The sequence below is a fragment of the Halteromyces radiatus genome (genome assembly GCF_025201355.1).
Source record: "Halteromyces radiatus strain CBS 162.75 chromosome Unknown BX664scaffold_4, whole genome shotgun sequence".
NCBI lineage: Eukaryota > Fungi > Mucoromycota > Mucoromycetes > Mucorales > Cunninghamellaceae > Halteromyces > Halteromyces radiatus.
The window spans coordinates 950,219-972,929 of NW_026251690.1; the positions used below are offsets into that span (position 1 = coordinate 950,219).

The 22,711-nt window shown below is 32.7% G+C and overlaps 8 protein-coding genes across 8 annotated transcripts; 6 read left to right on the top strand and 2 right to left on the bottom strand.

Moving 5' to 3' along the window:
* The first annotated feature begins 1,504 nt into the window (after positions 1 to 1,504).
* Positions 1,505 to 3,564, top strand: BX664DRAFT_331995 (dihydrolipoyllysine-residue succinyltransferase E2 component). The gene is made up of 6 exons (XM_051545240.1): positions 1,505 to 1,759; positions 1,888 to 1,940; positions 2,040 to 2,111; positions 2,252 to 2,431; positions 2,505 to 3,256; positions 3,367 to 3,564. The coding sequence occupies exons 1-6, from the start codon at positions 1,623 to 1,625 to the stop codon at positions 3,499 to 3,501; spliced, it is 1,329 nt and encodes a 442-aa protein (XP_051399872.1). The 5' UTR covers positions 1,505 to 1,622; the 3' UTR covers positions 3,502 to 3,564.
* A 1,566-nt stretch (positions 3,565 to 5,130) lies between these two features.
* BX664DRAFT_332000 (uncharacterized protein) lies at positions 5,131 to 5,518 on the top strand. Its single transcript, XM_051545241.1, has one exon. It carries the CDS (start codon positions 5,177 to 5,179, stop codon positions 5,414 to 5,416), a length of 240 nt encoding a protein of 79 aa, XP_051399873.1. The 5' UTR covers positions 5,131 to 5,176; the 3' UTR covers positions 5,417 to 5,518.
* A 1-nt stretch (position 5,519) lies between these two features.
* BX664DRAFT_296511 (uncharacterized protein) lies at positions 5,520 to 7,061 on the bottom strand. Its single transcript, XM_051542205.1, has 2 exons — positions 6,944 to 7,061; positions 5,520 to 6,878 (listed from the first exon to the last, which is right to left on the bottom strand). Exons 1-2 carry the CDS (start codon positions 7,032 to 7,034, stop codon positions 5,527 to 5,529), a joined length of 1,443 nt encoding a protein of 480 aa, XP_051399874.1. The 5' UTR covers positions 7,035 to 7,061; the 3' UTR covers positions 5,520 to 5,526.
* Positions 7,062 to 8,278: 1,217 nt separating this feature from the next.
* Positions 8,279 to 9,530, bottom strand: BX664DRAFT_296514 (uncharacterized protein). Its single transcript, XM_051542206.1, has 3 exons — positions 9,369 to 9,530; positions 9,219 to 9,272; positions 8,279 to 9,104 (listed from the first exon to the last, which is right to left on the bottom strand). Exons 1-3 carry the CDS (start codon positions 9,436 to 9,438, stop codon positions 8,419 to 8,421), a joined length of 810 nt encoding a protein of 269 aa, XP_051399875.1. The 5' UTR covers positions 9,439 to 9,530; the 3' UTR covers positions 8,279 to 8,418.
* Positions 9,531 to 9,861: 331 nt separating this feature from the next.
* Positions 9,862 to 11,925, top strand: BX664DRAFT_263202 (ANTH domain-containing protein; the record flags this gene model as incomplete). The annotated part of the gene is made up of 8 exons (XM_051540758.1): positions 9,862 to 9,928; positions 10,006 to 10,094; positions 10,153 to 10,279; positions 10,355 to 10,557; positions 10,614 to 10,725; positions 10,805 to 10,956; positions 11,019 to 11,198; positions 11,557 to 11,925. The coding sequence occupies 8 exons, from the start codon at positions 9,862 to 9,864 to the stop codon at positions 11,923 to 11,925; spliced, it is 1,299 nt and encodes a 432-aa protein (XP_051399876.1).
* Positions 11,926 to 12,431: 506 nt separating this feature from the next.
* On the top strand, positions 12,432 to 14,713 carry BX664DRAFT_263330 (kinase-like domain-containing protein; the record flags this gene model as incomplete). Its single annotated transcript, XM_051540765.1, has 12 exons — positions 12,432 to 12,631; positions 12,704 to 12,749; positions 12,885 to 12,943; positions 13,019 to 13,059; positions 13,196 to 13,233; positions 13,295 to 13,507; positions 13,580 to 13,644; positions 13,751 to 13,850; positions 13,925 to 13,973; positions 14,059 to 14,286; positions 14,353 to 14,442; positions 14,505 to 14,713. The coding sequence occupies 12 exons, from the start codon at positions 12,432 to 12,434 to the stop codon at positions 14,711 to 14,713; spliced, it is 1,338 nt and encodes a 445-aa protein (XP_051399877.1).
* Positions 14,714 to 16,398: 1,685 nt separating this feature from the next.
* Positions 16,399 to 17,580, top strand: BX664DRAFT_332019 (uncharacterized protein). The gene has a single exon (XM_051545242.1). It carries the CDS (start codon positions 16,489 to 16,491, stop codon positions 17,476 to 17,478), a length of 990 nt encoding a protein of 329 aa, XP_051399878.1. The 5' UTR covers positions 16,399 to 16,488; the 3' UTR covers positions 17,479 to 17,580.
* A 1,536-nt stretch (positions 17,581 to 19,116) lies between these two features.
* Positions 19,117 to 20,153, top strand: BX664DRAFT_126025 (uncharacterized protein). Its single transcript, XM_051539783.1, has one exon. It carries the CDS (start codon positions 19,126 to 19,128, stop codon positions 20,131 to 20,133), a length of 1,008 nt encoding a protein of 335 aa, XP_051399879.1. The 5' UTR covers positions 19,117 to 19,125; the 3' UTR covers positions 20,134 to 20,153.
* The last annotated feature ends 2,558 nt before the right edge of the window (positions 20,154 to 22,711 follow it).

Below are 22,711 nucleotides of genomic sequence, written 5' to 3' on the forward strand. Positions count from 1 at the left end.
CACGAATAAAACTGTGTTGTTCCACACATAATGCTGGATAATCTCGGTTCAATAAAAGGGGGGAAAAAAAATCTTACCTTTCTTTTCAGGGCACTGATTGAAAAATATATTATTATATAATTTGATCCTATTACTACAGTGTTATCAACTTTTCTTTTTTTTAAAAAAAAAAAAAAAAAAAAAAGAAATCAAGTTCATCATTCAACTATCATCATATCAATCGTCCAGACTAGAAATATCATAATATCATTTTCGTAGCATGGATCCTCATAGATGCATAACATAGAATAGTCAATATCATTGCCTGATGCAACATAGTAAAACCATGTTAAAAGATATCATTGTTATTATAGAGCCAATATTAAGATGATTTTGGGTAAGTCTTTTGTTGGTAGTTTAGATTTATATATTCATCTCAATAAATAAAATCTCAAGTTCATTATACCATATCATAATCATTTACTACTTATTATTACCATGTTATACGATAAAAGTCGAAATGGTCACTTTAAAGTCAACTTCATTAAGAATCATCATTTGGAATCATTCAAGTATTATATTATTTATTATTAATCATCATCTTTTATTAGCATTCTTTTAGATTGTTCATATTAATAAAAGAAAAAAAAAAAAAGGTGCCGTTGAAACGTAGGTTTACAAAAACTTCAGGATATATAAATGTCCGGGAAATATACTTTATCCGGTTCACCCGATCATCCATTTCGAAACCTGAGTATTAAAAATGATTTATTTTTAGTTCTATAACGGGCATCCCCGTGTGTCAATAAAAAAAAAAAAAAAAAAAGAATGTTCATATTGAAATGGATCGATTACCTCAAAAGGTATTTTTATTGTTTCTTCCCCTTTTCTCTTGATGGCGCGATTATATAATATAACTAGATTTTTCAAGGGTGAAAATTAAAGATGATTTCTATCTTTTTTTATATATATATTAGTGATATTAATTTACTAGTTATATGTAACATAATATGAAGATGGTTGGTTTATATATATATATATATATATATATATACGGTTGCGATCACAAAAATGAAAAAAGAAAAACGGTGAAAGTCGGATCTTTATGGGTAGGATTCCGGTTTTCCCGGGAAAAAAAAAAAAGTGTCAAATCTATTTTAACTTGATATTAATAAAAGGTGGCTGATTGATCATTCATCATTTGATGAGTTAATAATTACATATATATATAATTGGTTCTTAATCTAATATATTATTCATAAGAAGAGGTGGATATTGGAGTTAAGGAAGAAAAAATAAAAAAAAAAATTTTCAATGCTTAGATTGAGAAAAATTCAAACGGGGCCCACGCGGAGTTTAACTTATATCAACCAATATATGATGTGTGAGAAGGAGAGTGAGTACGTGAGTGTTTTTTTATTGTTGCTCGACAAATCAACAGGGGAGAAAGTATACAAATAGTCATTTTTTTTTAGTGGAGTTTTTTTTTTTTTTTTTTTTTCTTTCTATTCTTTTTCCATTACAACAACTTCTTTATTTTTCCTCTCCTCGTCTCTTTTTTTTTTTTCTTTTCTCTCTCTCTCCTCACCTTCTTCCTCTCCCCCTTCTCTCTTTTTATATCTATATATATATATTGTACAACAATGCACTCTCGTCTTGCTCGTAATATCACTCGCACCACTGCCTTAAAACCTACCATGAACGCCTTGCGACTTGTGTCAAGTAGAAACTTACATATTCAAACACCTGCTGCTTTGTATACTGGTATGGATCGTCTTGGGTAAGTAAATATAATAAATGATCAGATATATATACGAAAAAGGGAAACCATCCGTCATTTGAATGGTTGTGTTCGTGGGAAAAAAGATGGAAAGAGTCAATAACTAAATGTCATTCATTCCTTTGTAGAAAAACTAATGGTGTACAATATGGAGCATTACGTCAACAATTCAGAACTTATGGTAAGATCATTGTTCATGATTATTATTGTTTTTCAGGAAATAGATTGATTTAACTTTTATTATTATTATTATTATTATTATTATTATGACCCATTATAGCTGACAAGGTGGTTAAGGTTCCTCAAATGGCAGAATCCATTTCTGAAGGCACTTTAAAACAATGGGTCAAACGTAAGTAAATGTGTATATAAAGATATTAGAGAAGATTTTTATTTAATGGGTGGTATGAAAGGGGGGAGCGTATGACTATATCACAAGAGAAATGGGATGACCCACATTTATGATTTTTTTTTCTTTTTTTGGGAAAACAGAGGTTGGTGATTTTGTTGCTCAAGATGAAGAAGTGGCTACTATTGAAACTGACAAGGTAGATGTGACCGTGAACTCTCCTGCTTCTGGTACCATCATTGAAGTATATGCTCAAGAAGAAGATAATGTATCTGTTGGTGGTGACTTTTTCAAATTAGAACTTGGAGATGCTCCTAAAGAAGGTAAAATGATGATGATCTTTTATATATTTATATATAATTTTATTAATAATAATAATAAATTCTTTTTGAATAGGTTCTGCTCCTACTCCCAAGAAAGAAGAAGCTCCTAAACAAGAAGAACAAGAAGAATCAAAACCTAAACAAGAAGAACAACCCAAGAAGGTAGAATCAAAACCTCAAGAACAAGAATCAAAACCTAAAAAGGAACAACCAAAACAACAACCTATCACTGAAGAAGAACCCGTCAAGGTATATGGTAACCGTAATGAAACTCGTGTCAAGATGAACCGTATGCGATTACGTATTGCTGAACGATTGAAGCAATCTCAAGATACCGCTGCTTCTCTCACCACTTTCAATGAAATCGATATGTCGGGTTTGATGCAATTGCGCAAGGAATACAAGGATGCTGTTGTCAAGAAACATGGTGTTAAGTTTGGTTTCATGTCTGCTTTCGTCAAGGCCTCTGCTATTGCTCTTCAAGAAATCCCTGCTGTGAATGCCTCTATCGAAGGTACTGATTTGGTGTATCATGATTACGTTGATGTGAGTGTGGCTGTCTCTACTCCCAAAGGTTTGGTGACTCCTGTACTTCGCAATGTTGAAGATATGTCCTTTGTGGATATTGAAAAGAATATTGCTGCCATGGGTAACAAGGCTCGTGATGGTAAAATCACTATTGAAGATATGACTGGTGGTACCTTTACCATCTCCAATGGTGGCGTGTTTGGCTCTTTGATGGGTACCCCTATCTTGAACCCTCCTCAGTCCGGTATCTTGGGTATGCATGCTATCAAGGAAAGACCTGTGGTTGTTGATGGCAAGGTAAGGAAAAAAACAAAAAAAAAAAAGGATAAAAGAGAAAGAATGGTGGAATATATAATGAATATGAGTAAAAATGGAAAATTGATCTTTTTATATATACATTTTTTTAGATTGAAATCCGACCTATGATGTATGTTGCTCTTACCTATGATCATCGTATCATTGATGGTCGTGAAGCTGTGACCTTCTTGGTTAGACTTAAGGAAATGGTGGAAGACCCCCGTAGATTATTACTTGATGTTTAAACATGTCTTTTCTCCTTTCTCTCTTTTCCCCTTACCTCCTTATTATTTCTTTTGTTTGATGTCTCCCTTACTTTTTTTTTTTTTTTTTGATCATATACACACGTAACACACAATAAGCTACGATACAATTCTTCGTATAATAAAAAAAAACCCAATTATATATGACTTTATTTCTATTTATCTAGGATTTTATGGTAGAAAAAGGCTATACATAGAAGAAGGATGGTGTCAGAGTTAAATGAAGTGTACAATCGGGATATTCACTAATCAAAGCTTCTATTTCCATGGATTGAATACTTATATTACTACTACTACTGTTACGAGAGTTGTTTCGACGATATCCAGGAGCCAAATCACGAAAAGTCAATGATTGTCGTCGACGACGATGATATGAACTCTTCTTTTGTCCATGTATTTCGTCTTGTTGATCATCCAACCATCGAGAGGAGAAAAAGACTGAATGAAATCGTTGTGTCAAGTTTTTTGATGAAAAAGAATATCCCATGGTTTTATTTTTATTTTATTTTTTATTTTTTGGTGTTTTTGGAAAAGAAAACAAGATAATACAACAACAATGAAAGAAAGAAATGGATGATCCTTTTTTTGCTTTATATAGAGAAATTCTTATTTCATTTGTAATTCGGTCTCAAGCACAGACACACACACTATAAATAAATCATATTTTTGAAAACAAGTTTTTTTTTTCTGTTGTTGTTGTTGTTGTTGTTGTCGTCGTCGTTGTCGTATCATGCATAACAGCAAGAATACTTACATTCTATGATTATCCAATCAATATCATTGATCGTATAATTTCATACATATCGTGTATACAAAATTCAAGGAGTAAAAAAAAAAAAAAGTTTACTCTTATCTATCCCTTTATACGCACATCGTCTATAGAAGAAGTAGAAGAATAAAAAAAAGAGATTCAAGTCATTGCATAAAAGTTGTTTATTCAATTGTATTCCAAAATAAAAGCTACCATCACTAAAATCACTAAAACTTAGGTTTTAGTTATTTGTCATCATCTTGGACAAATGGATTGTCCTTTCAAACTTTGTCATATGTCAGCAGTGCTACTATATTGTATAATAAAAGGTGGTTGGTATCTATCACACAATAGCCCCTATGCCCAGTTGATCCTGTCCAAATTCAATATTGTGGTTGTTATGTGTATGGAGTTATCACGTTTTTGAATGATCGTTGTTCTATTTGTTGGTTCAAATATGTTATTGAAGGATAACACAAGACTTGAACTTGAATGAGAGTGGCAATCTATCTTTTTTTTTTTTTAGATACCATAATTATTTACATTCCATCCATTCACTCTGGAATAGAAACAATCCTTGAAAGAGTGTATTAAAATAAGAGTAATAATAATAATAATAATAATAATAATAATAATAATAATAAAATGGAAGAAAAGAAAAAAGGGAAGCTTCAAACTCATTTTTTGAGAATACTTGTATCTCCTTATATGGAACAGAAATATCAAAAAGTCAGGCGGATGATGGCACTTTCTATGCGTCTCTGTTGTTGGGGAACTTGCAGTAACTGTTTCAAAAGAGTTTTAATCGATCTTTCTCTTTTTTTTTTTTTTTTCTTTTTTTTTTTTCTCTTTTTTTTTTTTTTTTTTTTTGTCATTTGAATTATTGAAGAGAAGGGGAGGAAACGGATGAGTTATTTGGTCCTAATCACTCATTGGCTCCCTTGCTGCTGTTGTTATAGTTCTTTCAACGATGATGAAACATCCATAGCAGTACCCAGACGAACACTGACCTTTTACGATTATAATCGAGCGCCACCTCCTTCCTCTTCTTCTTGTGAGACACCTTGTTGGATTCAACATAAAGATCGTTTGATGAAAAAATATGGCTCCAGTTTGAGTACACAACAACAAACAACTTCTCTATGACAAATCTATATATTTCTATTTATATCAAATTGATTTATTTCAAACTATAGGCATGATGATGATGATGGATGAATGATGATATAGAATAATAAATAAATAAAGTATGTATTTTATGTAGATAATGTGGGTTGATAGAATGGGTCATCTTCAGGGTCATGGCGTACAACGGCACGGAACCCTTGTTTATTTTTGGATGATGGAGTACGTAATGGAGGTAATAACGTGCCAGTAGCGGCTTGAATAGCTTTTTCTTTCATTTCTTGTTGTCGGGCCAAAAGACGTTGATGTAGTTGTAATTGTTCTTGTAATTGTAATAACTGTTGTTGTTGAGATTTATGGGCCAATAGAGCAGCTGATACACTAGGAGGGAAATCAGGACAAGGTATTTGTGATGACGATGACGATGCTGAAGATGCTGATGATACGGTTGACTGTGATGAGGATACATCATGAGGTTGTTTTAATAAAGGAGGTAATAATGTCATGGAAGTATCACTATCGGTAGATCGAGGAGAAGTAATCATAGATTTAGTCGTAGTGGTGGAGTCTGGTTTGGATCTCTTCATGGCAAGACGAAGTTCCAATGCCTTGATTTTTTCTCTTTTGCTTTTATTTCTACGATCCAGATACTTGATGAAGTCCACGGCTTTGAATAACACGGTACTTTTGGAATGATGAATATTTTTCAAGGTAGGAATGATATCTGTCAATTCTTTAAACCCAGAGCGGATGGTACTACGTCGTTTTTGTTCTGAGGCGATATGATTTGCTCTTTTTTCTTCTTCCGTCAATAGTTCTTTATGTGTTTGTTTTGGTTTTTTATAAGATGGTATCGTAGATAAGACAGATGATTTTCTTTTTTTACCAGCAGAATGATCTCTATTGCTGATAGTATTGCTAGTAGTAGCAGTAGTTGTAGTAGTAGTTGTAGTAGTAGTAGTGTTGATGGAGTTAATAGGAGTAGAAGATGCTGTAGAGGCCAAGAAATTCAAACGTTCGTGTAACTTTTGTTTTTGATGATCTAATGATTGTAAAATGGAATTCCGTCGCTCTTCTTCAATATCAATTTCATTTTCTTTTATTGATTGTGATGGATTGGTATGATTTGATGATGATGGTGATGATGAAGGCATCATATAAGGATGAATGGTGGTAGTGGTATCAAAATCGGTCGGAGGCTGAATGGGTAGTTGATCCATAATAAAAGTATCCAAGAAACTCGAAAAAGTCTTTTGATCTTGTTCATCTAGAACAGACTGGACATTTTGTGGTAAAAACGAATCAAAAGAAAAAATTTCTTCAGATAGCATTGGATCACCTGATAAGGATGATGATGATGTTGATGATGAAGTTGTTGATGATGATGATGATGAATTTGTTATTGAAGTAGTAAGAGGGGGTGGCATATCAAGAGGAACAGGTATAGAAAAATCAGGATCCAAGCCAAAACTAAATTCGAAATCTATTGGAGAAAAAAAAAAAAGAGTCAATAAACAAGATTCTTTTGTTGTCACAAAAATAACTTGCCTTCAAATGGGACAGGTTCTTGTAATTCTTGATTCATAATATCCCAATGAGATGATGAAGAATGATCGTGTTGATGCTTTAAGAAATTCATTTATATTGTAAGTAAATAGAGAAGAATAATAAAAAAAAAAAAAAGAGAAAGAAAAGTGTGTGAAAGAAAGGAAACGATAAAAAGAAAGGCACCCAGTTCACTCCACAAATCCAAATAAAAGATGTAAACACACACACGGGTTGAAGGTGACACAATGCAAAAGAAAACTAATGGAGAGTGACGATATTGTTTATGTTATATGAGTAGAAAGCCGCACAAATGATTATTTACGAATCACATGGGAATGACCCGTTATTTTATGGTTTAACAAGAATAGTGTATAAGGTTTTTTTTCTTTCCTGACTTGTCACTCTCTTATGACTGGAAAGAATTTTCTTTCCCCGCGCCTTTCCTCTTACTTTTTATCCCCAATTTTTTTTTTTTTTTTTTGAATTACATTAATTGATAATAATAAAAATTGTATTCATGTAAACAAAACAAAAAAAAAAGGAAAAAGAAAAAAGAAAAAAGAAAGGAAAAATATGTACTTTATACATATTATCAAAAGAAGTAGACAGCTATCGATGCTGTTTTCCACGTTTTGGCCAGTCAAATATCTTTGTCGCATTCTACCCCACATTCCCATGTGAACGAAATCATTTTCCATCTCCGTATATTCAATCATCCTTTTTTTTTTCTTGCACATGAAAATAATCAATGAAATTCTATATATATAATGATGAGAAAAAAAGGTAAACTTTCATTCTATCATTTCTATTCGACCATAGTAAACTTTTATAAGATTATATATATCGGTTTATCTTTTTCTTTTCAACGTTATGTTATCTAAAACCGTAGATGGTAGATGAAACACTTCATTAGAGAGATACTGTCATAGAAGAAGGATTTATAGCAAAAATAATATCAATAGATTTGGATTAGATTTCTATGTAAAATGAAAGAATATTTAGAGGAAAGTGTTAATCTTGTTCGAGAAGTCATTATCCGAGAAAATTCAGAGAAGTAAATGAGTATGATCACATAGTACAGAAAAAAAAGCAAGAATATCAAGATATGATAGGTACTATAAAGATGAATGGTTGAAGCAAAAGTCAAAATAATAATAAGAATAATAATAAGAATACATTTGCATTGTATTATATAAAAATGTTTCCTTTTTTGGTGGTCATGATCACGATAGTTTATCACACTCATCTCCTGATCACCATTCCATATGCATATAAATGACTCATTGAATGAAAAGACAGAAAAAGAAAACAGAGATTAAGTTAAATACAAAATTCCTTTTTTTCTACTTTTTTTTTCTCTCTTTTATTTGGCATCATACAATAAAGAATACTAATAAAAAAAACAAAACTAAAAAAAATGATATAATCTAAGATAAGGGGAGACAAACTAACTACCATAAAAAAAAAAGAGTCATCTATTGTTTCTTTTCATCTTGTTGTTCTTGTTCAGAAATAGAAGAGGGAGTGTCATCACGACCAGGACCGGTCTGTTCCCAAGGAGACAAAGCACCTTCAAAGTTGCGGAAAGCTTGAGCAAGTTCAACAGGTTCGGATACCACACGTTTCTTTTCTTCATCATAACGAACTTCGACGTAACCAGTCAAAGGGAAGTCTTTGCGAAGAGGATGACCTTCAAAACCATAATCAGTCAAGATACGACGCAAATCAGGATGACCAGTAAAGAAGACACCGTACATATCATATACTTCACGTTCTTGCCAGTTGGCAGCATTGAAAATAGGCACAACTGAAGGAACAGGAGACACTTCACTAGCATAGGTCTTGACACGAATACGAGCATTAAAGTCGAAACTGAGGAGTTGATAGACTACTTCGAATCGATTTTCGCGAGAAGGAAAGTCCACACCAGAAATATCTTGTAGGGATTTGAATTGAGCATTGGTATGGTCGCGAAGGAAAGTCATGACAGGTTCAATAGCATTAGGAGCAACATACACAGTCAATTCATCCTTGTACACACTCACTTGTTGCACGTATTTGGGAAGAGCTGTGATGACATAATGTCCATATTCATGAAGTGCATCGTTACCGGATTTGAAGTTGGGATCAGCGCTTACTTGAGTTAATTGTTCACGTTGAACTATCAAGAAAAATAAAAATAAAAAAAAAAGATGAATATATATATATATATATATACATTATATATACTTATTATTGTTGTATGTTTTGTTGTTAAGTTTTCTCATCCACTCACCTTGTCGTTTTACAATTGAAGTTGAAATAGTTCGTGTAGGATTCGTTCGAAGGGCTATAAATATTTATTATTACATATATAAAAGAATGAAAGTTTGTTAGATAAGTGTTATAAAAAATGATTAAAACATATCATTTTTGATATTCGTACCGGCAGCTTTGATGATACTACGTTGACTGGTAGCACGTAAAAAGGTAGAGCTTAAGACTCTTGAAGCCATTATAATATAGAAGGAGAAGAGAGAGGAGGGAAAAGGAGGTGTAAGTAAATTAAAGATAGAGAGAGAGTGGGGAGTTGTATCAAAAAAAAAAAAAAAAAAAAAATTGGGTTTGGGAAACTTGAAAAATTGACCAGAGTGTATGAATAGGAAAATGAGTGAAGGGGACTTTGTTTTGATGCGCCACTAAAAAAAAAAAAAAAGAACGTCATCAAAGGGAAAATATATATTGAGAGAGAGAGTTGGTAATTCGGCATTTTATTCATCCGACAAAGATGTGAGTGGCTCAAACCGAAAAAATCATGCTATACCTTTTTTTTAAACTTTTGCTCGCTCTTTTTTTCCTTTTTTCTTCTTTTTTTTTCATTTTCCTTCTTCCGCTCGTTTTTCTTTTCTTTTTCCTATCCTACCTTATCAATAAAACTCATGGAAATAGCTATTCGAAAAGCCACTCGTTTAGAGTATCGTCCTCCTAAACCAAAGCATATACAAAGTAAAAACAACTAAAAGTTTATATATATATATATATATATATATATATATATATGACTAATGTTTTCTTTTTTTTAGCTCTTATTAACTTGACATTTCATAAACCTGCTCTTATTGATGAAATGTTAGTTACTTTGGCAAGAAGAGGTCGAGAAAACTCTTGGATTGTAAGTAAATATGGATGATAGTTTATCCTATTTTTTTATTTATTTATTTATTGAATAGATTATATATAAAGTACTTATTATTGTACATACTTTAATACGACAAGGCAATGGAGATCAGACTTTATCTCGATTAGAAAAACATACCGATGTACTTAGTATACAACGATTGAAGGAAAAGGCATCAGGTAAGCTCATGACCAATCTAGGTGACACTAAAACTTTATTGTTTATACTTTTTATTTTATTGTTTTCTTCTATAGCTTATGCCAGTATTCAAAATTTACATCTTTATCATGATTATTTGGTGGATAGGGTAGAGGCATATCGATTATGTCAAATTGATTATATTAAATCAACTTCCAAGCATCAAGAAGGTCCACTTCGACATCTTCCTGTTGCGCAAGGTCTATTACGAGAAACTACAGTTGTTCAACGTCAAATTGGTTTTTGCTTATCTTGCAAGGTAAGATAAATATTCAAAAATGATAATCAAATATTCATTTATTTATTTATTGATAGTTTCAAATGGATATTGGAGATAATGCAATCAATTTTAATGCATATCGATTAGTAGTGGAAGATTTATTGGGATTATTTCAAGTGGTGAATGAAGCCGTAATGAATATTTTGGGTAAGAAAAAATAAACAATTTTTTTTTCCTTCAAGATTTATCACTAGAACCTTTTTTTTCCTTCTTTTCTTATATATAGAACATTATTTTACAATGACACAAACAGATGCAAGATTGGCATTGGAAATATACAAACGATTTGCTCAACAGACACAAGAAATTACAGAATATTTAGATAATGCAAGAAAAATACAAAATGAACTTTCTATCAGTATTCCAAAACTTAATCATGTAATATGAAATAATCAATGTCACTTTATGTCTAATATTGTTGATCCTTTTTTTTTTTCTAGGCACCATTATCTTTGGCATCGGCTCTGGAGGAATATTTGAATGATGATGCATACGAACATAGACGACAATCCTATATTCAAGAAAAACAGAAAGAAAAAAGAGGATCTATATCAAACGGTAAAAAAAGCAAAACAAAAAAAGGGAAGAAGGAAGGTACGATGAATCATTATCTCAATATCGTATATCTTTCCACATTATTGCTATACAGAACGATCATCTCAACCATTATCATCAACATCAACGCAACAACCACAACAGCCACAGCAACCACAACAATCACAACAATCACAACAACCTATAGACTTTTTCAATAGCTTGGATGAAGAGCGTGTCACTGTATATATGCCATCAACTAATATGAATCAGTTACAGATGATTCAACCTCAACCCTCAGGAAATCCGTTCTTCCAACAGCAGCAGCAGCAGCAGCAGCAGCAATCAGCTAGATTGTCTTATTATCAGCCACAATTGGCCGGAACATTACAGCCTCAAATGACAGGAAAACAAATATTAGGACAACAATGGACCGGACAACAGTTGTCAGGGCAATCGACAACACAAACAGCTCCAATCTTCCCTATTAATACTCATTTGAAACGATCAACATCGATGAATATCAATCCTACTACTAATATGATGACAAGCACGTTGACCATGTCTCCTACATCTACAGGTATCACTGGGCATTCACCAACTTTTAACACAAATCCATTTAGATTTAGTACTTTACCTAGACAACAGCAATTTTCCACTGACACTCCGACATCTTCCTCCTATTCTTTCGATATTCATAACAATACCCGAAACCCTTTTCTACCCTCTTCTTCTTCTTCATCATCATCTTCAAATCGACCTCTTACTATGATTCAACCTCAATCCACCAACCCTTTTGGAACAGCATTGTAGACTCCTTTTTTATTTATTTTTTAATAAAAATGATAATTGCTATTGTTGTTCATGTACTGCGGAAAATAGATCTAAAATGGGATTCAGCGGCCCTTATTTTTTTTTTTTTTGCCTTTTTTCTTTTTTTTTTTTTCTTTTTTTTTTTTAGTATTCCATTTCAATTCTACTTGGCAACCATATATTTCATCAGTATGGAAGACAAATCTACAACGGATACTTCGCAATATTTTACTTGTCGACCTCTGACTCATTCATTAGAACAACAAATGACAAGCGTATATTCTCCTTCAACCTTGGAAAATTCAACATCGATAGTCAATAATAATAAACGGGCAACTACCATGACAACAGGTGACGATAAGGAAGACAATGATAGTAACGGCAACGATGACGACGGTGACGACGACGCGGATCAACGACAAAGGAAATATACACGTATTGATACTGCAGGTACTAGGAGATCATCTTTCGAGTTGAACGAAACAACAACAACAACTACTACTTCTATGGAAACACCTACTCCTTCAGCAAATCAACAACAGTCTTACGAAACTGATTTTCCTGACTGGACTTCTCATACTGATGCATGGGCATTTTTACAAAGTTTGAATCCAAAATACAAAAGTAGGTACCTGACACGACAACGAGCTCAAGGTGGAAGTAGCACAGGTTATCTTTTTGGAAGAAGACAAGACTCAGACTTTATGTAAGTTATTCGAAACGCGATATATACAATATATATGTGAATTATTATTAATATTTATTATTTCTATTCAAGTTTTGACGATGACAAGATCAGTAAATATCATTGTGCAATTCATATGGTAACAATCAAAAAAAAAAAATTGAATATTATTTATTACGAGGATGGTGGGGACGCGTTCATTACGTTACGAACAGGATTTGGGTGACACAGCAATAGACTTCTTACTTTTTCCTCTTCTTCCCAATATATATAGGAAAGTGGTTGGGATTCAGATGACGAAAGTGGTATATCTATCTATTTGGAAGACTTTAGGTAAAAGAATGAGATCATATATCTATATATCCATCAAATAAACTTAACCCATACCTATCAATATATCCTAATTAGTACGAATGGCACATTTGTGAATGGTAAACCTATCAAACATGGTGAACGTGTTCTACTGTATTCGGGTGATAGAATCCAATTGGTACGACACGAAGCTCTTGAAGAAGATGATCCAAAGCATTTATGTAAGGATTTAATATTTATTCATTGATGATGACTTATTTGACTTGCTTTTAGTTTACAGAATAATTATGCCTCCAAACTTTGAAGTCGTGGTAAGACATGAAAATGAAAAAAAGAAGATGATGATTTTAATGATTTTGTATCCAAATTTAGAAATTTCATACATTATATCGAATGGGAAAACAATTGGGAAAAGGCAATTTTGCAACAGTGTACAAGGCATATGATCGAACCGAACTTATCGAAGGCTCTCAACCAAGATACGTAGCTGTCAAGTGTATCAAGAAATCAAAATTGGAACGCAAACCTCGATTACTACCTTCTATTATTCAAGAAATAGGGATCCTGATGTCTTTGAAAGCACATGTAAGTTTCAATTGCCTATGATCGACCGGTTTAATAAAATTAATTCCTTTTCTTTTTTTTTGCCTATGGTAGCCTTTTGTCATTCAGATTGAAAAAGTATTTGATGAACCCAAAAATATATACATGGTGTTGGAATAGTAAGTTTATATCTATATGGAAAATGGATCAAGTCGAATGGAAAAAAAAAAGATCACTGAAGTACCATTATTTTTTTTTTTACTTGATCTTTTTTAATATGTTTAGTGTCAATGGTGGTGATTTGTTTGATCTGGTATCTAACAATGGCTGCTTGACTGAAGATCAATCCAGATTTATCTTTTTCCAACTGTTTTCTGGGATCAAGGTAGTATTTTGTATTTTAAGTTGATATCCTTGTTTTAATTTTTACTCTCTCTCTCTCTCTCTCTCCCTTTTTAGTTTTTACATGAACGCCATGTGATACATCGTGATTTGAAACCCGAAAATGGTAAATAAGGAAAAAAGAAAAAGAAAAAAAAAAAGATAAAAAAGTAGGGCCCTGACTAGTGTTTCTATTTTCATAATTCTCTTAGTGTTGGTGGTGGATGCGTTCAAGTTACAAGTTAAGATCACTGATTTTGGATTAGCCAAAGTAACTTCAGCCAAAAGAACTATGTTAGATAGTCAATGTGGTACTCCCAATTATGTTGCTCCTGAAATCTTACATCCTACTGGGTTACGTTCCTATGGTAAAGAATGTGATTTATGGAGTCTTGGTGTTATGTTATATATTTGTCTTTGTGGTTTCCCTCCATTTAATGGTAAGACATCATATCGCCAAAAGAGAGAGAAAAAAAAAAAGGAACTGACGTTTAGTTTTATTTTAGCTGATATAGCGCCACCAAGCTTAAAGGAACAGATTCTAAGAGGATTATATACTTATCCTGCAAAATATTGGGACGATATATCTGAGGAAGGTAATTAATAATTGAAATAGAGAAATAGAGAAATGAGCTAACCTATTTTGTAACCTTATTAGCCAAGGACTTGGTGGATCGATTACTGACGGTGGATCCTAAATCAAGAATCAATGTGGATGAAGCAAGAGAACATGTTTGGATGTTAAATGATATTGAAGGATTACGGTGTAGATTACAAGATTTACCTGAAGATGCTGTGGATTTATTACGCCAATATGAAATGCTAGCCTCACTTGGACCAACTCAAATTACCTTTACTCAATCCTGAAAAAAAAAATTGATTTTCTTTTATGGTTTAGTTTCATTCTTATTATTCTTATTATTATATTTCCTATTTTACCCTCTATTTAGTACTTAGTCTTTTTGATAAAATAAATAAAATCAAATATATATATATATATATATATATTTGCTGATTACTCTTAACAGAAAAATGACATCAATGTACAGGATTGATTTTTACCTTCCCTTCAACAAGTGAAATCATGGAAAAGAGAACGGTATAAAAAATAAGGTCCGAATGAATATTCATTTTGGGAAAAAATAGGATAATTATCATGTCAAGGTTTTTGCTACTGTCTCCAAGTTTTTTTCTAATAAAGAGATATCGTACTACATTAATCTCTTTAGCTTTGTGTTTTCTAGAAGATTTGGTGATTCCTCATCTCACTCTAATCCTCGTGGCTTATACATTATACCATAAAACTCATTCATAGATAATAATCATACCACTAAAGATAATCTTCAACAATTTGAAGATCATTATGGTTAATCACTTTTTTTTTCCCAGTTTTCTGATATTCATCTTTTTTTTTAAGTTGACTGATAATGATTATAAACATTCCGATAACGATGATACTGTAACAATGATGATGATGATGATTTTTATGATGATGACGATATCCTTATATATATATATATATGCATGTACTTTTATGCTGTGCGCCGTTAAGGGATAGCATGGTAGAAAGAAAAAAAAAAGAGGTAAATACTTTTTTTAGAAAGACACAACGTTCTTTTTTTTTTTTATCTTGTTTCCACTTTTCCTTTTCATTTGAAAATGAATTTCTTTTTACTACTTTAGGAGAAATCATGGGTTATTTAATCATCAGTAGTAGTATTTATGCTACATTGGAAAAGTCATCAAGAATGTTGGATTGAGTTTTGATTTTGAATAAAGTTTATAGTTTGTGCTCTGGAGGTAGAATAGTAAATGAAAATTTTCATATATTGGCAAGCCTACCTACTTTAGGTAAAGGTACTTTTCTTTTTTTTTTTTCCTTTTTACTCCTTTCCCTAACACTTTTTTTTTATATTTCTAAATATTTTTTTATCGTTTCATCCTATTAAAATGTTTTGTTTCTTATTTCTAAAAATATTAATAATTAATGATTTGTTCTAAAGTTTTCTTGCTCAGAAAAAAAATTGATGATAAGATTCTTGATGTAGGTAGATCATGACCGGAGAGTGAAAAATGGGATGTTAGATGAATTCGTGCAACATAACACCCCATTCCTTTTTTTTTTTTGTGGAAGATGAGTTGATTTGGCCCCGTTTTATTCAATAAAACACGAGCTTTTTGTCAATTTTGAATGTCCTCGATCATCATCACACCTTTTTTTTTTTTTTTAAAGTTTGAAATTTTTTAATATGATGAACACTGTTACAGCGGAGAGATAAATCGTCATTATGGATTTTCTCTTTCACCAATCCATTCCTCTGGCACCAATGAAAAAGCCAATAGAAATAATGAAGCACATCTTTTAGTTAGTATGATGTCTTTTGTGTGATACAATGAAGAATTATTTAGTTCATGCCAATCCATTTTAGACTTTTTGAAACGATGGTTATATTATTTGGTATTGATTATCCGCCAGATCAAAAAAAAAAACTTTAATTTCTCTCATCAGTATATAAATCATAATCTTTTTTTTATTTTTGTTTATATTTTTTTTCTTTTTAATTTCTTTATACCACAACTTTCTTTAACGGATTACCCCCTTCCTTTCATTACCACACTCTTTCTTTATTCCAACTACAAGTATGCGTTTCACTACTCTTGCTGTTATTGCTGGTGCCATGATGATGAGCATCCAAGCTGCCCCTATTACTGCTCGTACTGCTACCGCTTCTAGTGGTTCTGGCAGTCTTCTTTTGCTCCCTGGATTGACTGATGTGACCTCTTTGCTCAACTTGAACAATGCTCTTGGTTTGGTTCAAGACTTGCCCAGCAACTTGCAAACTCAAGTCTTGTCATTGGTCAGCGACCCTACCCAATTGACCAGCTTGATTCAATCTTTGCCCTCTGAACTCCAATCCAAGTTGCAATCTCTTCCTTCTGAATTGGCTCAATTGCCTTCTGATGTTCAATCCCAATTGGCCAACTTGCCCCAAGAATTGACCAACTTGCCTCAAGAACTCCAAACCTTGATCAGCTCTTTGCCTGCCACTTTACAGGCTAAGGTTGCTGCTTTGCCTTCCTTGATCCAAGGTCTTCCTGCTCAAATCCAAGCCTTGCCCTCTGCTCTCCAATCCAAGTTGTCCTCTTTGCCTGATTTGTTGAACACCCAATTGGGTCAAGGTAAGGCTCAAGAAGCTCTCAAGACTGTGAACGGTCTTACCGTCAGTGGATTGCCTTCCAAGCTTGATCAACAATTGTCCATCATCAAGACCACTTTGACTCAAGTCACCTCCACCGTTGGTAGTGCTGTCTCCACCGTCAAGGACACCGTCACCACTTTGACTGGTACTGTCTCTTCCGTTACTTCTACCGTCACTGTCACTGTCTCTCAAATCAAGACTGTCGCTGGTACCGCTGTGTCCTCTGTCAAGACTGATGTGATTGCTTTGCCTGCCAAATATGCCAAGGGTTTGAACGCTAGCAAGACCGTTGATGGTACTCTCAAGAAGACCACTGGTAACCTCGTACAAGTCCCTGTCTCCAGCTTGTTGACTTTGACCGGTGTTCAAGTCTCCAGTCTTACTGATAAGATTGCTTTGCCTTTGGATTTGGCTAACACCCTCAAGCTCTAAATCTCATCTCATTCTATCATTTATTTCCCCCCTCCCTCCTTATTATTAATAATAGTACTGTAGTTTTCTTTTGATTATTTTATCAGTGTTTTTTTATATATACATATATTTTTATTATCATTTGTTATTCAAATAAAGAAGATCATCCTTTATTTATATAAAGGTTGTTTTGGTTTAAAGAAAAAAAATAATAATCATCCATATCAATAAAATGATTTGTTACTACCATATTTCGAAAAAATAAAACCAACAAAAAAAAAGAAAAAGAAGTATTGCTTTTATTTTCATATCAAGTAATAAATATACTACGGATAATATTTATAAACTATGCTTAAAAAAAAAAAAAAAAAAAAAAAAAAAGGAAAAGAGAAGAAAACAAAGAAAAAGGTTGCCCATAGAGTATTCTGTAGGTCCAGTTGTGTCTTGCATCACTTCTTGTTGTATGTCCTTTCCCATAATTTTACCTATCTATGCCATTTGCTTCATGTTCATTCTCTTCAAGATTCACATGCAACTGCCATAATTACATTCTATTGAAAATGAATGGGGTGTATTCATAGAAATCTAAAAAAAAAAAAAAAAAAAAGGAAAAAGATAAAGAAAAAGTAAAGATTAGGAAAAACTCGCCTCGTTTGAGACATTCAACCCCAACACACGTTGAATGTGAGCGATATCGGAGTTACGTGTTCAAGGTACACTCATCAAGGTCAAAAATCTCTTTATTTTCTGTATCATTTCAAGAATAAAAAGATGCAGACAAGTTGAAGAGAGAGACGGGGGGAGAGGAAGAAACGTGATGGATCGAGGAGTTGGCATGGGTTGACAGAAACTAAGACAGTCAGGAGTGAATAATAAAAGAAAAAAAAATAGAGAAAACGAGTTTTTTTTTTTCTTTTATTCTTGGATGATGGTATGGTTTAAACTTGCAATCAACTAACCCTTCTAGTTCTGAACATATTCTGTCATTTTCTTTTTTTTTTAAACAAATATCTTATTACCATTACTGGCTACAGTTATGATGATGAGGGTGACTTTTTTTTTAATCTTCGGATGAGTGCATGCATATACCCTTTAGGTATATTTGTTTGCATTTTCGAAGGATGATGACAAGGGGAGATGAAAAGACTGTGCACTCATCAAAAACAATGAGATTTCTGTTACTGCCTTTGTCAGATAGGAGGTGCGGAATCAAAAACTATCTCCTTATTTTTTTTTTCGGTCCTCCTCAGTAATGCCGATCTCTTTTTTTTTCTACCTTTTTACTTCCATGATTAAGATTCTGTGAAATTTAGGGAGTTATCATATTAGAAGAAGAGATGAGGGTTGATGATTATAATTCGAAGAATATAGAGGATCATCAAATCATGTCCAATCGTTATCATCATTTTCTTGTTGGGTGGCGTATCCTTTAGTTTGATTCTACATCTCCTTAACATCTCCTTCTTGATGATTCCGGTAAAGAAGACGTTGTTACTAGTTTGAAAAATAGGGGGGGCATAAGAAGATCGGAAATGTAAAGTCTTAATGGTATTAAACTATGTATTTTTTTTCTATATAAATAAAGGTCAATTTTTTTCTGTTCTGTCTTTTTTTCAATATCTTTCAACTTTACTTCTTTCTTTTTATCTATCTATCTAATTTATAATCATGAAATTCAGCTTAATTACTTTGACTTTTGCTAGTGTGTGCATGTTACAACAGCTCCATGCTGCCCCAACAACCAATCATCTTGGTGAAGTTGCTTCTGTTAACCATGTTCGTCGTGCTGTCCATCATCCCGGTGATGAAGTCGCTCATTCAAGCCATATTCGTCGTGATGATGATCAAACATCCATCAATGTGGGAGTGGAAGGTCTCAAGAAACGCGATGCTCAACTTATCCAATCTGTATTACAAATAATTTCTGATGATGATGCTTTGAGTGGACTTCTTAAGGATGGCGGCGTATGCGATACTGTCAAAGGACTTGTGGGTACCGTCGAGGGTTTGTTGCATCAACTTCTCTCGGGTGATATAGACGATGGCGTGCTCAAATTGGTGAACAATGTCCTGTCACTCGTCGACGGCCTGGTGAAATCACTCCTTGGTACTGATTTACATCTTGCTAATTTATTGGATTTGGGTGATGGCTTGAATAAACGACAAAACATTGTGTCTTCATTGATTGGTGGTGGCAATGATGCATCATCATCATCTGCTGATGCTCAAGTTGCTTCTTCAGGTACTACCCAGGCAAACGGCGTACAAGGCACTGGATCTGCTGATGCTCAAGTTGCGTCTTCAGGTACTACCCAGGCAACCGGCGTACAAGGCACTGGATCTGCTGCTGCTACAGTGGATGGTACTACGGTGAAAGGCAATGGTGGTGAAGAAGATGAAGGCAACGGACAAGAATCTTTTGATCGTCAAGCTGTCCCCTCTGATGTGACGAAACGCGGTGCTGGTGGAGACGTTGATGGCATCGTAAACCAAGTGGTTGATCTTCTTCATAATTTATTGGACAAAGATAATGGCAATGGCATTATCTCTCAATTAGTCGGTGCTATTGTTCAATTGTTGGACTGTGTTCTCAAAGGTGATCAAGGCGATCTTCAGACTAGAGATCGTATTGCTGCTGCCATTGAACTTGCCAAGGCTAAACGTGGAATCCTATAAAAAAAACCGCCTGTCGTTTTCTTTACTTTTTTTTTTTGTTTTAAGTTCTTTTCTCTTTCCATTTCTTTTTTTTTTTTTTTTGATTTTGTTAGAATATTGAAAACATACCACTTTAATTAATAAAACTTCTTTTTTCTTTATTGAAGTTCACCTTTTGTGTTTTTTTCAAATGAATGATAATTGATGAATAAATAGTAAATGATATAACGATTGATCGTCAAGAAATGATGGACATTATGAGTCCTAGAGCTCATCCAAGTCATTTTTAAGATACTTTCAGATTTTCCAATCCGTTCTGCATAATCTAATACTACAGAAAATGACCTATTTATTATCAATAAAAATCAAAATATTACCCATTGTAATCGTGAGAATGAATCATATGTAGCAATGATGACATATAATATATATATAATTTTACAAATAATTTGTTGATAGTAAAATATAATAAAAATGATGAAAAAATAATACAAACTAACTATTTGGTGCTCGGTTTTTCTTGAAGACAGGCTTGTTCTTGAATGACACCAATTCTGATAATGATGATGGTGCAACTCGGATAACATCATGAGAAGATATACTCTTGACTTCTGCCTTCTTTTTTTTCTTTCCTCTTGAATTTTTTTCAAAGATTAGATGATCAGTGTGCTGATTCATCTGATGTCTGAGAAGATAGAGTTTTTTTTTTATAATATCAGAAAGATACAATATTGGAATTGTTCTACCAATTTGTCCATCTCTTTTAAATTGTTAAATAAACGATCTCAGGAGGGGGAAATGACAAAAGTAAGGAGAAGAATCGCGTTCATGTTGATGGAATAGCCTCCCCCACAGATATGATAGTGTCTAACTGGAAGTATTTCATACCGCAGTATCCTTCAATCACTTGTTAGGCCTAGGTACTTGTTTGTTGAATTAAAAAAAAAAAAAAAAAAAAAAAAGGAAAAGAAAGTGATATGCATATAATAAAAATACATCATAAAATATGATCTATCAGAAGATAACATCAGTTCCATTGACATGTAACAAAGTAATTGGAATAGAAGTAAAGATACTAAAAATTATTAATTGAAATACAAAGAAAAAGAAGAAAAGAAAAGAAAAGCAATATTGACCATCTTTTCACCTTTTAATCAATTTTGACGCATTTCTTTTTTATTTAATCAAAATGCATATGCATGATTTTCACGAACCCCACCGGGCGGAAGTTGTATTGATCAGTGACATTGACACATATTTTGTTCAATCATGCACTTTTTTTTTTTGCTTGATATACTTTCATTCTGATAGCTAAACCTTTGTTTCTTTTTTGTTAGTACTTTTTCTTTCTGATGTAGATTGCCTAATCTTACTCATCCCATTTTTTCGGTAGTTTGATACTCCTAATTGTAGGACTGGATAAATATACAACAGAATCAAGTAAATAAAAGGATGATCAACTGGATTGTATATGTAACAGGATGAAATGATTTACATTTTATATAATGCAGCATATTATTTATTTTAGTAAAGTCATCTCTGTCTTTTATCACCATCATCATGATGTATTATTATTACAACGGATACAAACATACATATAAATGAAGATTAGAAGAAGAAGAAGAAGAAGAAGAAAAAAATAGGGATATGCATAATAATAAATATTCTTTATAGACTTTTTATCATTGAAAATGAAACAGGTTTATATGGCCTCTTCTTTTCAAGATAAAAGCTTATTTATAACTATTTATTTTGGATATATTTTGATGGATGAGCTTAGTACTATGTAAAAAGGAAACATCATTTCTTTGACAGCAAAAGCAGGTTCAAGATCAAAAAAAAAAAAAAATTATCGTGAGGTCAATTCAAAATACCAGTTTTCTTTTTTTTTTTCTTTTATTTGTTATATTATTATTATTATTCATATACTCCATAAGTTAGACTTTCGCTTTTTCCCTTTCATGCAATCAAACAACTAGTCTCCTTGAAATTTGATGTCAGCCGATGCAATCAAATCAAAGTGGAGTCTTTTTGTCTTTTTCTTGTTTGATAATGATAAATCTTTCCCAGACGTCAAAAAAGGGGATACTTCTTTTTACCATAAATGTTAGTAATATAAAAATAAATATAGGAATTAAACAGAGGGAGATCTTCCCCGCTATTTCTCAGCCTTCTAATTTCCCCTACTTAAAAAAAACTCTCTTTATATCACGCTGTACATTCATTTCCCTTGAATTCCCTTGCTTATAATAACTTGAAAACAAAAAAAAAAAAGAGAGAAAGATGATAGTAAAAAAAAAAAAAATGATAATAATAATAAATATATTGAATTTACTGAAGATGAAACTACAATATATTGGATACTGAATGAAAGGGAAAAAAAATCAAGATTTTACTTGGTACCACGAAGATTAGGTGTAACTATACGAAATTGGTTCATTCCGGTACATGAAAGTCAATAAACTAATGTCCCCCTTTGAAGTCTTAGGATCTCTTTTGGTAACTCCTTAAAAAAAAAAAGGACGTTTAGTTATATTATCCTCTTTCTCTTTCTCATTGTTATTTTTCTCTACTCCTATTTTCAAATCCCATTCTAGGC